At 33.7% G+C, this 15,387-nt stretch overlaps 1 protein-coding gene across 1 annotated transcript; it reads left to right on the forward strand.

Moving 5' to 3' along the window:
- The first annotated feature begins 102 nt into the window (after nt 1-102).
- LOC133197273 (ubiquitin-protein ligase E3A-like) lies at nt 103-12,679 on the forward strand. Its single transcript, XM_061333232.1, has 11 exons — nt 103-283; nt 1,956-2,003; nt 2,274-2,644; nt 5,233-6,410; nt 6,908-7,052; nt 8,903-9,108; nt 9,389-9,556; nt 9,927-10,082; nt 10,305-10,378; nt 10,751-10,894; nt 11,064-12,679. Exons 1-11 carry the CDS (start codon nt 234-236, stop codon nt 11,182-11,184), a joined length of 2,661 nt encoding a protein of 886 aa, XP_061189216.1. The 5' UTR covers nt 103-233; the 3' UTR covers nt 11,185-12,679.
- The last annotated feature ends 2,708 nt before the right edge of the window (nt 12,680-15,387 follow it).

A 15,387-nucleotide genomic window follows, 5' to 3' on the forward strand; every position in this document is an offset into this window, starting at 1 on the left:
AAAAATAATGTGTCGGCTAATGTTCCATATTTCAAAACAAAAAAAACCTGTCTTACCAGGAACTAAATTTTCAGTTTTTTTTTTTAAATCTCGTCCAAAACATATGTGCGAGATTACATAGATGGCGACAGAAAAACAACTGACGGTGGTGACATAATCATCTATTCTTACTTTTGTGTAAATGAAATGGAAGTATGGACTGCCTAATTCACATCAGAAGCTAAAACCTTCGTATGAACCCAGACGAGAAAAATTCTGAACAAAGTGGAATCTCTGCCGCAAGGTATTTTGTGTTTTGGTGTTCATTCATTTCCTTGTGCTGCTAAATCAGTAAATGGTATGCAAAATGAAAGTCCACTAATGTCACCTCCAATAAAAATATTTGATTGCCATATGTCTTATCTCTACATAACTGATGAGTTAACGTTCATGGTGTACATTGTAAACAGGTGTGAGTACATTGATTTTTTTCACACGTTCTATTTCACACCCCAGCATGCTGTACAGTCCCCATCCCCCCCCCCTCCACATACACCACACACACACACACACACACACACGATTGGTACTGGACAACTCTTGAAAGATATCTCATCAGTTTTGCTATTGTCCATAGAAATTGCCAATCGTATGAGACAGGTTTTTTTACTTTTTAAAATTTTTTTTGGATAGGATATTTACGTTGTATGCTATATAGCTGTTTCAGAATATAAAATTACTGTAGGAATCTAATAGCTTGTCTATAAAGGGGGGAAAAAAATAAATTTTAAAATAATCCAATCATCGATTATAATAAAAAAAATAAGTCGATTGCTGGCATAACACTGGATTACAAAATTTTTATTCCGTTTTATCGTTTTTTAAATTTTACAATCTTAATAGTTTTAAGCCAAAAATTCCAGCTGCAAGTTATCTATTATCTTATTTGTGTATCGTAATGACAAAGACGAACAAACAATTGTATCCATACCCGGGTAATAAAACACGTTTCTAGTTTTTGAATTTGTTTATTAATGTTTAGTTTAAACATGCTTTAAGGGTTAAGGTCAATGTTTGCAAAAATAATTTTTGTTTAATGAAAAATCTTTCCAAAGATACCATTTTTTTTTCTACATAAGCTTTTCCCTAGATTTTCAATTTTCCTATATAGTACACTTAAACAATATTCAATAATTTACATAGAATAAATAGAGGATATTCAATGTTTTGTAGATGAATATGGAATTTATTTCACGAGTGGAACAGGATTTTTTTTATATTTTCACGAGTGCGAAGCACAAGTGAAAATATTAAAAAATCCTGTCTTACAAGTGAAATTTCATATTCATCTACAAAACATTGAATTTTCTGTTTATTACATTTTCTTTGATGTTCTCTTTGCGTAACACAGTCACTGTGTCATAGGCTATGACGTCATAGTTAAGCGGTTGAGATGTCATAGCTAAGCGATTGAGAGATTGAAAAATGTTTTAAACATGGATTTTTAACAACATATCTGGAGAAACTTTGGCAGTTTTAGTCTCAGTCAGGACGGTTCATTTACTATATATTATGACAGACCAGGGAGTTTTTAAAAACACTCTTCGTGAAGGAAGAAAAATCTCGAGTTTTGCCGCACTTCTGATATTCTCTCATACTGTGAGAATATCATTGTAATATCCTTCCACACTATGTCAGAATATCACTTTTATTCAATAGATAAATTACAGTATTTCACTGTTGAAAATGTAATTATACTGATTTGAATATTTTTATAGAAGGAGTGAACACTGAAAACTTGGTGAAATAAAGGGGGAAAAGGCTATTTTAAAACAGCAAAGACAATTTTATAGAGTTAAAAGGAAATGTCTTAGTTTAATGTGCTATTGTATTTTATTATTAAAAGTGATTAATGTAATGCTTTATTTTATTTTCAAAAATGATAATATCTGTAAATTGAATGTTTTTATTTTCAGGGGTCCCAATTCTTTGTCAGAACAAATTCCAGAAAAAGAAGACGGAATGTAAGTGTCAGAGAAAAGATGTGTAAATTTTAGCACATTTTTGGTCCGATTTTAAGAGTGAAGCAGATATTTGGAATGGAGGAAAGAATTATTGCATCCACATTTGATATTGTGAAAAAATTATTAGGAAGTATCTAAAGTTAATCAATGTTGGTTATTTAGTGTATGCAATACAACTTAAGATCATTTTATTTTACATATGGCCATATCATTTAAATTTTTTATTTTTTTTAAGAGAATGTCATTTATTTTTTTATAACTCATCTATAGGAAACGTGCGGCAGCAAGACAGATGATAGAGAAGTATTACTATCAGCTAACGGATGGTTGTGGAAATGAAAATTGTCAGAATGAAGACTGTGCCTCTTGCTCCTCCTTTGCATTTAAAGATAAAACAAAGAATGAACTTGCCATCAAAGCAATTGATTTGTTCAAGGGTAAAGCTGACTTGTGTGGATCGCAGCCCAGCAAAGTACCACGTGCTGAAAATGTAGCAGGACCTTCAAAAGTCAGCAGCGAAGAAAAATCACCAACAGCAAAGGTCATCACAGAGGAAAAACCATCCTCATCCAAAGGGCAAACAACTGCTCTGTTTTCACAACAGTCAACATGCAATGTTATAAAACCTATTCCAACTTCTGGTAGGTTATTGCCTTCTCACTGTGTATCTTTTAACCATGGAAGATTGCTGTCATAAATTAATACTTTATATAAATAAATTTATGTATTCAGTATGAATTAAAGAGAAAAATTGGACTCGATTTTATGTCACAATTCAAATTTACTTCACATCATGATTTTTTTATTTAGACCTTTATTTGATTCCCTGTATAAATGGAAATAGTTTTAAATCCATATGAGGAAGTTTTTACTTTAAATTCTGAAGTTCCTTGTGCTTAGCAATGTATTTTTAAAAATTTGTATCATGTTCTTTCACCCACTTCCCGGCATTTGTATTAAATGTAATTATATTTATAGTGATATATGTACAAAAATATATATTTAATGAGGAAGGAGAACTTTTACATTACCGTAATTTTTCTATTTGTGCATTACAATCAAACCACCTTAAACCAAAAAAAGAAAAAAATTAGGACATTCTTAATATCTAGTAAAGAAACTATAATATAAATTATGGAATAATACCTTCCCTTTTTAGGTCACCTGAGTCGCTCAGGTGTCGCTCAGGTGACCTATTGCGATCTTTTTCGTCCATCATCGTACGGATGTGCATCATGCGGGTGTGCGTCGTGCGTAACTTTTCACATTTTCGACTTCTTCTCAAGAACTACCGGGCCAATTTCCACCAAACTTGCCACAAAGTATCCTTGGGTAAAGATGATTCTAATTTGTTCAAATGAAGGGCCACACCTTTTTCCAAGGGGAGATAATTAAGAATTAGTGAAAAATTAATGGTATCTTAAAAATCTTCTCAAGAACCACTGGACCAGGTAAGATGAAACTTATATGGAAACATCCTCAGGTAGTGTAGACTCAAGTTTAAAATCATAATCCCCAGGGTAGGGTGGGGCAACAATGAACCATCAGTTTTACATAGAAATACATAGAAGAAATCTTTAAAAATCTTCTTCTCCAGATCCACTGGGCCAAGAAAGATGAAACTTATTTGGAAACATCCTCAGGTAGTGTAGATTTAAGTTTTTTCAAATCATTACCCCCAGGGTTAGGGTGGGGCCACAATGGACAATGAAAGTTTTATTTGGAATATGTAGGAAAAATCTTGAAAAAATTCTTTTCTCAAAAACAGCAAAGCCATGATTGGTTATATTTACATGGAAACATCCTCAGGTAGTATAGATTCAAGTTTGTTCAAATCATGACTCAGGGGATAGGGTGGGGCCACAATGGAAGATCAAAGATTTACAAAAGCTTCTTCTATCAGTATATTTTATACTCTATGGATCCTCTGTAGATTGTTGTTTTATACTCAGGTGACTATTAAGGCCCTTGGGCCTCTTGTTTTATTTGTGATCGTTAATGCTGATTTAACGGTCACAAACAGAGTTTAACCAGCAATGCATAAGTGGAGCCGATAAAACAGATGTTTGTGACCCTTAAATCAGCATTTAATAAGTGTTGCTATTAACAAATGAGAAGATGGTTATTCCCATTCTAATGCAAAGTTTGCATTTTGTTTGATGTTTACATCTTATTTTGTTGAGTTTTTCTTTTTTTGGTTATATGGGTTTTATGAAATACATCAGATATGTGTATGCTTGATGTTGAATTTTGGATCCTTCTATTCAGACGTCACACTGTCTGAAAAGCTTTCACTCAGTAATGCTCATTAAACTGCCTCAAATGCCAGTGCATTAGCCATTCAAAATGCAGATTTACAAAACAGTTGTAATTCGAATTAAGATTAATGATGACCATTGACAGAAAATATATTTCACTCTTTTATTGACATCTTTATTCTCACCCCACTCCTCCCCCCCCCCCCCCCCCTTTCACAGATTAGTAGTACATGTATTCATGCATGGGTATTTTTTTAACAAACTGACCTGTTTCAACAAGTTTATCAATATGCTGCATGCGAAAACTTTTCAAACTTCAACTTAATATTGTTTGTAGTAATTTTTGTAATACCTTGAATTTAATTCTTTAAATTTTAACTCAAAGTAGAAGTTTATGTATACACTATTGACATGTTTATTCTAAACAGAGCCAGAACACTAAATTTTAAAGCTGAACATGACTCGTAAATAGGCATACGCCATTTTAGCTTTCTTGTCACTGGTACCTGCGTGGAATGGACAACACTGATTACACTGAAATGTGACCAAGTAATCGGCTTACTGTAAAATCTCTTATTTTCATGGGGTCAAATTATTATGATTAGGGGAAAAATTACTGGTTCGAGGGGATGTGATTTCGTGGTTAAAGGAGGATCATGATAAATCAGTATGTAATTTTCTCATTTCATGGGGGATATGAATTCGTGGGTCTCTTTATTCAATGAAACAACGAAAATTAAACCCCCATGAAAATTTGTGATTTCACAGTATATAAGGGCGGTACAGGTAACGGAAAATGCAGAGTAATATGGTAGACAAACATAGATCTTTGCCTTTTACAAATTGTGTTCAGCTTTAATTTGAAAAAAAATACATTAATCTTACTATAGAAATGGTAAAAGATGTGTTCTGTACAACCTGATTTGTCATTAATTATTATAATAATTCCATAATTATATGTTGTTTTCCAGCTGCTGAAACAATAAACTATTTAACAGAAGAGAAAGTTCTTAAGTTAATCAAAGATTGTGAGGAGGAAAATAACTGGTCCAAATTGATCCGAGTGATTGGTGCCACATTTAATAATGCAGACTCACTCATCATGAGTTTCCGTAGAAAGGAGGTTATGACAAGCTCCACCAGCACTGTGGAGGAGGAGAAAGTTTCTGAACAAGAGAGAAGTCAGTCTAGTACCTGTGACAGAGAAACGGCTCATTCTCTAGACTTGGAGGCTGTTCGTAGAACATTTCGCGCCTTAATGAAGATTCCAGACCTTCCTTATCAGGGTGCTCTAGTGAATGCTCTGTCTAGTTTGTCAAAGAATGTGGAAATGGAGCTCAGATATAGAAGACCTTTGGAACAAAATCCAAATTACATGAATATATTTTTGATTGTGATGGAAATTCCCCTGGACGAGCACGTAGATTTATTGGAAAATGCATTTCCAGAGTTCTGCAAGGCACTGGGTCACATGGATGTTTCAGGAAAAGCTAAACTTGCCAAAATTTGGTCCACTTTTGGAGCTGAATGGCTGCTGCAAATGACGAGAACTCTTCATCAAGTGATTACTGTCAGAATTGCACAAAACCATGGACGCTGGGGCCGTATGTACCAGTTAAATGATGATGAAGGCATTGGAGGTGCAACAAAAGTGATGAAGATTTTGTTCTATGCTAGCATAATAGGAGGAGGATTAGACCCAGATGCTGTTCTGGCTGAGGAGAAAGAAACAAATGAGAGGGAAGAAAGTTTACAGGATATGTTGCAAGGTGGAGCTGTGGGACATGAGCACAAAGACCTGATTAAACCCAAGGAAGATCCGCTGGCTCAGGAATTAAAAGTATCGGTTTTAGATTGTCGCAAGCCATTAGTTCCATATGATGAGTTTGTAAATGAACTTCTGAATGAATATGTGGACATTGAAGTAGACTATAAGAATAAGTTGGAATCCAAGTTTTCTTTTATGAATCACAATTTTATATTAAGTACTGCTTCTAAGCATATGTGTATGTATTATGACAACAGAGTTAGAATGTTTAATGAGAGAAGATCTTCCATATTAAACACGTTCTTAAGAGGACTACCCCCAACTCCTTTCTTACGACTTAGAGTGAGAAGAGATCACCTCATAGACGATGCCTTAGTTAATGTGAGTCAGATTGAAAGAATTTATGGTTTAGCATGTATAAGTCATATTGCAAGACTAAATGAACAATGAACATATATTTTGATTAATATTTTTTTTGGTATCTGTTAAATGCATGAACTTTTTAAGATAGCTATATACCAGTACAGTCAAACCTCATTATCTCAAACTCCATTGGGCTGAGAGAGAAAAAAAAAAATTGAGATATCTGAGGATTCGAGAAACTGAGGGTAAAATACATCAAGAAAAAAATACTCTGGACTTCCAAATGACTTTGACATATCCATGGTATTCGAGATATTGATGTTTGAGATACATGTACTGAAGTTCAACTGTAATGTTTAACTTCTTGTATATATGATGAATTTTCAAGTAATCCCAAATTTTTATTATGAATAATACAATATATGCATATGGTTGTCCATCATATTGGAACTGAAATTTGAATCTTCTGAAATAAGGAGTATAAATACATGTATTTGTTTGATTTTTATTGACAGTTGGAAATGACAGCTATGGACAACCCCCAGGATTTGAAAAAACAGCTCATCGTGGAGTTTGAAGGTGAACATGCAATGGATGAAGGGGGTGTGTCTAAAGAATTCTTCCAGCTTGTTGTTGAAGAAATCTTCAATCCAGATTTTGGTAAGCTATTTGATAACTTGCTAAACTTGAAAAACAGTGCTGTGTATCCTGATTTTTGGCTGCCAGGAGGGGTGTCAGCCATTGGAAACTGGAAAAAGTCGCAACATACATGGGGTACCTGTAAAATGCGAAACGAAATAGAAACGAAACGGAATGAAATGAAACGAAACGAAATCTACCGAAACGAAATGAAATCTTACGAAACGAAATGAAACCTACCGAAACGAAACAAAACGAAACTTACCGAAACGAAATCAAAACGAAACCTACCGAAACGAAATGAAAACTACAGAAACAAAAAACGAAATAAAATCGAGCAAAAGTAAAATATATATATATAAACATTATGATTTAAAATATATTATATAGTGTATATTTTATAAGTAACGAGTCTCTTTTGATACGCAGTGAAAGATAAAAAAGATTTTATGTGTTTCTAAACGTGCACATTTGTAAGTATGGATTACACTTTTAAATAGATATTGCTCATTTTAGTGCAACACATTAGACTAAGCCTATACATATAACCCAAGTTATCACTTTCGGGTTCTTGTTAATACAATCCATTTGTATGTATACTTGTATACTCAAAATCAGATTTTAAGACCTGGCGATTCTTGGTCTGCTTTTGTCCAACACTAAACTATATCAGATCACACACTTTTATAAACAGTAATTTAAAAGCGGAGGATAAGCATTTTTTTTAAAAAAAATAATAATAATAATAATACGGTAAAATTGAAACATAAAATTTAAATTAAATTCAAAGCAAATATTTATCGAAATTAAAATTCAATTTTTATCAAATAATTTGAACAAGCCTTGAAACCACCAGAGGAGGGGGGTGTGGTCCTTCTCGGAACTACCTCTCAAATAAAAAAAAAAAGCTGGACTCGACAATAATCAAAAGTATAATAATAATTAGGCTTTGTATAATTGATCACATATATATAAATAACAGTAATGCACTTTTTTCATTTAACTCAATGTGTACAGTTTCTTTTTTTTTTTTTTAAAGTTATGTTTAAAGACATTCGCAATACAACGGTACAGTAACTTTATTTCAATACGTAAATAGGAAAGCTTTTACATGTAGCACATCAATTATGAGAAATGTATTGTATTTCGATGGTTAAAGACTAAAAATAAAAGTAAGACATAAAAATTAGAGAATACTACGCTTATTTTGAAATGAGTATTTTGAAATTATATAGTATGCTCGTGCATATTTGTAGCTGGCAGTTGATTTACAGTATATATAAGCCTGTATAAGTAAATACATCACTAAAGAAGGGAGCATTTATCGGTGTTTAAATATTATATTAACAAGTGCTTGAACTATATAAATTTTATATGAAGTAAAAATAGTCCATATACAGTTACACATTATAATTTATATAATGATATACCTTGATTTGAAAAACATTCTGTTTCGTTTCGTTTCGGTAGGTTTCATTTTGAGTTCGTTTCGTTTTGTTTCGTTTCGGTAGGTTTCGTTTCTATTTCGTTTCGCATTGTACAGGTTCCCGTTTCGTTTCGGTAGGTTTCGTTTCATTTTGTTTCGTTTCTATTTCGTTTCGCACTTTACAGGTACCCACATACATGTAGGTTTCAGAGAGAAAAGTCAGTTACAAATGAAAATCGATAATTAGTTTGAAACTTTACCAAAATTTTGGGGGAAATAGTATGTTTTTCCACATTTACATATAGGAATGAGGCCAAATGTTTCAATTTTAGAGTCAAAAACCCTGCATGGATCTCTTTGGTAAAATATATATTTAAGCTCTGCAGAGCAACATTTTCTTTTTGGCATCTCCAATTGTTCTAAACTCAGCTATTTCCTTTTGTAGGAATGTTCACATACAACGAGCAAACCAGACAGTTTTGGTTTAACCCAACATCATTTGAAAATGATGGCCAGTTTACTCTTATTGGAATAGTGCTTGGACTAGCCATTTATAACAGTACCATCGTAGATATCCATTTTCCTTCAGTAGTTTACCGCAAGTTAATGGGAAAGAAAGGCAGATTTGAAGACTTAAAAGACTTAGATCCGGTAGGCTGAACTTTTATAGTGGTTATTTTAATTCAGAGACAGCATTTTTGTCCTCAAAGTTTACATTTCTTCAGATTCTAGTGTAGAGCATTTCTCGCTGGAGAAAAGACGAGAGAATGAGATCAGTTTTAGTTACCCGGTACTGACATTTTGAATGTAAGATTTGCTACTTTCAGTGTGGTATTACGTACCATAAAAGTAAGTCCTGGCCTTTAGGTCATAATATCTGTTATTATATACCCGGTACACTTTTTGAAGAGTGTAAATTTCCTTTCTGCAGACATTGTATGCTAGTCTACAACACATGTTAGAGTATGAAGGAGAGGACATAGAAGATGTGTTCATGCAGCCATTTAAAGTTGGATATAAAGATGTATTTGGATGTGACCTGACACACGAACTCAAAGAAAGGGGCGGGGAAATGCATGTCAATCATGAAAACAAAGAGGTGAGTGTAGATTTCTTGTCTCTAATTAAAACAATGCAGAAAAGTATTGTAAGCTAACCCTGAGTATATATGAATTCAAATATGATCTTAATTTTGCTTACTGGAAGGTAGAGGGATTTTAACCTGTGTTTCTGTAGAAAACCCCTGTCTTCTCTTGCAGACTTAAGTGTGTGTGTATGGTAATTTTTTAATGTTAACATCTTATATTAGAATTGATACTACATTTATTTAATTTGTACAATAATTATAATTATTTGAAGGTAGCTATTTATAAGTTTTTTCTTTTTTATCAATTTTCAAATAGGTCTTATCATTAATGATTTTGTGAAATATATATTCATGTACATTAGTGTGCATTTATTTGATGTAGGAATTTGTGGAGCTGTATTCCGACTTCATGCTCAACAAATCCGTCGAGAAACAATTCCGAGCTTTTAAGCGTGGATTTAACCTGGTGACCAGTGAGAGTCCTCTACGCATTCTCTTCCGACCAGAGGAAGTTGAAGTCTTGATCTGTGGGAGCACGGTGAGAAAACTTGCCCAAATTTCAATCTAAATGCTTGTTATATGAGATCAAAACATAATTATTGAATGTTTAAGTAAATTATGGGTGCGTGAATTTTAAATGTGAATCTTTTTTTTTTTGGGGGGTTAAATTTTAATTAGCTGAAAGTGCATGTATAATAATTTGGTGAGGAGTATCCACATGATAAAGTATTTGTTTATCAAGTTGTGATCTATTTTACAGCATTTTGATTTCTATGATCTACAAAAGTCAACAGAATATGATGGAGGTTTTACAGCAGATTCACCAACAATCAAGTAATGTTCATTTCTCAGAATCCCCAAAAAAAGATACAAAATGTACATGTATTATAGGCCTTTAGGAATATTTCTCCAGCTTAAAACTTCCATTAAATCTTATTCTAACAAAATTAGAAATGTTCCATTCAACATGGGAATATGTTTCCAAAATTGTTTACTGTTTTGTGTATTTCACATGGTAAAAAAAAATCTCATAAGCACTGTTTCAAGAAAAGAGAAGTTCATGTTGAAAATAAGGGCTAACATCCTGCATACAAAAACTTTTTGGATCGTAGTAAATTACAGTGTATTATCTTTATAATAATTAAGAATACTGCATCATTAAAAATATCTCACTAGCATTATATACATGTATATATAACTTTGTAGGCATTTTTGGGAAATTGTGCATGAATTCTCAGAAGATCAGAAAAGACGATTATTACAATTTACAACTGGAACAGACAGGGTTCCTGTAGGAGGCCTCACAAAAATCAAACTTATCATCGCTAGAAATGGCCCCGACTCGGATAGGTAAAGATTGCCCTGCTGGCCTCTTGGATATCATCAACTTTAATACTTACCTTCCATTTTGCTTGTTTAGTAAATGATAAAAAAATAATGCACTTATACCATGACAGTATACACAAGAGATTTCGCTTTAGTTAATATTTTTATTTAAAATACATTAACTCTTTTACAGGTTGCCAACTGCCCACACTTGTTTTAATGTGTTGCTTCTGCCAGATTATTGCACCAAAGAAAAGTTGAAAGATAGATTAGAAAAGGCAGTGGATTACTCAAAAGGATTTGGAATGCTGTGATATATACAATGTACATGTATTTTTTATTGCCAGTTCTGTTTATACATCAAATGTATACTGCATCTTCTCAAATTGCAAGACATTATTTTTTTTTAAATTTTATGCAAAACAGTGAAAACAATTTGGGATAAAAATCCCTAAGACCTGATGTAAGGTATTCCCAAGGTCAAATGTCCAACCATAAAATCTGACTTAAAGACCATGTAGAGCAAGAAAATGTTTTGCAGAGCTCTGTTGAATATTTTCATTGTAAAACTAAACTGAAAACTATTCATACCACATAAGAGGGTTTTTAAAATGTATCAAATGACTAAATTTTATGCAACCATTTAGGTTCATTGATTTTGAGTTTTAGCAATGGGAATGAAGTAATTTTTCAGTCATTAAAAATGGTGATCAATAGGACTATGGTAGGAATCTTTGGATAAATATGTGTACTTGAAGCTTGTACATGTACCGTACCTTATTCAGTGACTTTTTTAAACCTGTGCCTCCAAGAGTTATTAATTTAAAGAGTACAGTTGGATATGAATGCTAGTTACTGATATTTTTTTCACTTCATTCATAAGCAGAAGCCCTTCCCTATTAAAATCCTACACAAAGAAGGTGATGATTTTAATCTGTATCATTTGATTGATTCAGACGTTTGTTGTGTACATGAGAAGGAAACAGTCATGGTTATTTGACTTATGGTGTAAGAAAGATCTCTCATAATTGTTTGTTAAGAGCCACTCTCTTACAGTGCATTTGTAGTAGTCTTAAGCACTATGAAATGTCTCTGTTGCCATACATACCTGCAAGAGACTCGGAAATGTTGCAAAAACATTATATAAACTGTGTTAGAGGATACATTTATGCATGCAAGAATAAAAATAATAGCTATTGTAAAACAGGTAATGTTCAGTTTGTGTATTTAGATTCCATGGTTAGCAGTTTGTTGTGTGTGAAAAGAAGTCTGTAAAATCTAGTCCCTTTCATGCAAATGTTAAATGTACATGTATTTGATAGTTCTTTCTGGAGTTTTCAACATAAAATACAGGGTGATCTCTGGTTTACTGCAGTGTGTAACTTTTAAAAGTACAACTTTATTTTCAGAAATCAACTATTAAGACTCTTTAAAATACAGCTTTATTTTCAGAAATTAACTTGAATGGACTCTCATGGTTCGAGAAAAGTTAACAAAAATAATAGCTTGTTTGTTGTGTGCATTGTGGATTTCAGTTGATTTTCCAAATTGGGATACAAAGTCTCGTACATTTTTTCAACATTATTAATGGTTTTTCAATGGACTGTGTCAAAAAAGATTGTCATTAGAAAGAAACGGTTGTATACGATTGTGAGGAAAGAATAACAGGTGAAATCCAATTTGTTTAAGAAAACCAAACTTAAAGCATGCTTTCTGTTGAGTGTTAATGTACTGTAACTTCAGCATGAACATTGACTTGGAACATGCCTGGAAGTGTGTCAAGACCAATAAATTTAAAATGAAAAAACATTTCTTTTGTGCAGTTTATTTTGTATGGAAACCTTTGGAAAGGAAATTGAGATTTCTTCAAATAAATGGCCACACCTGATTTCAACACAGGACAATTGGTAATTATTGCCCCTGCAGGTCCAGCTGTCCATTTGCAATCTTGTTGAGACAACTTTCTAAGACTTGACACAAGGATTGCTTATAACCTGAGAATGTGTCTTTATTTCTTCAACCGAAAGCCTGTGTATCAAGAATGAGAGGAAATTACTAACCTATTTTGACACAACAGAATATCCATGAAGTTGCCTTTGGGCTTTATCTTTTAAAATCTTAAACTTTTTGGTCAGGCTTATTTGCTGCAGGCCAAGTACCCATCTTCAGTTAGCACTTTGTGTGTGAATCCAGTTTGCATTTATTCCCTTCTTGTTACAGGCTTTAGGCAAGCTTGTTGTATTCAAGATTGAAAGGTTATATTTTTAGCTCACCTGAGCTGAAAGCTCAAGTGAGCTTTTCTGATCACATTTTGTCCGGCGTCTGTCTGTCTGTCTGTAAACTTTTCACATTTTCAACTTCTTCTCAAGAACCACTGGGCCAATTTCAACCAAACTTGCCACAAAGTATCCTTGGGTAAAGGGGATTCAAGTTTGTTCAAATGAAGGGCCATGCCCTCTTTCAAGGGGAGATAATTAGGAATTAGTGAAAAAATAATGGCATCATTTAAAAATCTTCTTCTCAAGAACCATAGGGCCAGGAAAGATGAAACTCATGTGGAAGCATCCTCAGGTAGTGTAGATTCAAGTTTGTTCAAATCATGACCCCCGGGGGTAGGGCGGGGCCACAATGGAGGATCAAAGTTTTACATGGAATTATCTTAGAAAAATCTTTAAAAATCTTCTCAAGAACAGCAGAGCCCTGATATGTCGTATTTATATGGAAGCATCCTCAGTTAGTGTAGATTCAAGTTTGTTCAAACCATGACCCCCGGGGGTAGGGCGGTGCCACAATGGAGGATCAAAGTTTTACATAGAAATATATTGGAAAAATCTTTAAAAATCTTCTCAAGAACAGCAAAGCCATGATGAGTCATATTTATATGGAAGCATCCTCAGTTAGTGTAGATTCAAGTTTGTTCAAACCATGACCCCCGGGGGTAGGGCGGGGCCACAATGGAGGATCAAAGTTTTACATAGAAATATATTGGAAAAATCTTTAAAAATCTTCTTTTCAAGAACAGCAAAGCCATAATGAGTCATATTTATATGGAAGCATCCTCAGTTAGTGTAGATTCAAGTTTGTTCAAATCATGAGCCCTGGGGGTAGGGCGGGGCCGCAATGGAGGATTAAAGTTTTACATAGAAATATATAGGAAAATTTTTTAAAAATCTTCTTCTCAAGAACAGCAAAGCCATGATGAGTCATATTTATATGGAAGCATCCTCAGGTAGTGTAGATTCAAGTTTGTTCAAATCATGACCCCTGGAGGTAGGGCGGGGCCACAATGGAGGATCAAAGTTTTACATAGAAATATATGGGAAAAATCTTTAAAAATCTTCTTCTCAAGAACAGCAAAGTCAGGATGAGTCATATTTATATGGAAGCATCCTCAGTTAGTGTAGATTCAAGTTTGTTCAAATCATGATCCTTGGGGGTAGGGCAGGGCTGCAATGGAGGATCAAAGATTTACATAGAAATATATTGGAAAAATCTTTAAAAATCTTTTTCTCAAGAATAGCAAAGCCATGATGAGTCATATTGGAAGCATCCTCAGGTAGTGTAGATTCAATTTTGTTCAAATGATGACCCCCAGGGGTAGGGTGGGGCCCAATGGGGGATGGAAAGTTTTACATAAGAACATATAGAAAAAATATTTCTTCTCAAGAACAGAAAAGCTATGTTTAGTCATATTGATATGGAAGCATCCTCAGGTAGTGTAGATTCAAGTTTGTTCAAATGATGACCCCTCGGATAGGGAGGAGCCACAATGGGGGATCAAATTTTTACAAAGGAATATTGGAAATTTTTTTTAAAATCTTTCCAAGTACAACAAAGCCATTTGTTATATTGACATGGAAGCATCAACAGGTAGTTTAAAATTCAAGCCAATGTGTTCAGGTGAGCGATGTGGCCCATGGGCCTCTTGTTATTATGCCCGCCATGAAAAAGTGGTCCGTACGTTGGTCACTCAGTGGACCAAGTGTCATCTGCTCAATATCTTGAGGACCCTTCGTTTGACCAACATCATACTTGGTACACCATTTCACCCTAAGGAGTAGATGGTCCCTATTAATTTTAAGGTGACAAGATTAAAGGTCAATAGTCAAGATATTGACTGTTCAATATCTTGAGGATGCTTTGCTTGACAAACATCAAACTAGACACACTGGTTTCCCTCAGTATATAATCCCTGAGGATTTTGTTCAAGGTCATAGGTCAATCTGACATAGGAAGATGTTGACCTCTCAGCATCTTCAGAATCGTATGCTTGACATTAAATTTGGTACACTGGTCTTCTCAAGGACTAGATATCCCTGTGGATTTTAAGTCAACAAAGTCAAAGGTCAAAATACACTGACCCAAAATCAATTTTTAAAAAATTCAATACATTTCAATCAGCAATTTGAATTATTTTGAATTTCTATTTTCTCTGGAGGCTTTCATTAAACACTAAAATTTATTCCTTTCGCACACCATTTCATATATGAATGCAACTGGTGAGTGCAGGTTCATAG

The sequence above is a fragment of the Saccostrea echinata genome, unplaced genomic scaffold (genome assembly GCF_033153115.1).
Source record: "Saccostrea echinata isolate AGI-Se365-2 ecotype Australia unplaced genomic scaffold, CSIRO_AGI_Sech_v1 ptg000030l, whole genome shotgun sequence".
Classification (NCBI taxonomy): domain Eukaryota; kingdom Metazoa; phylum Mollusca; class Bivalvia; order Ostreida; family Ostreidae; genus Saccostrea; species Saccostrea echinata.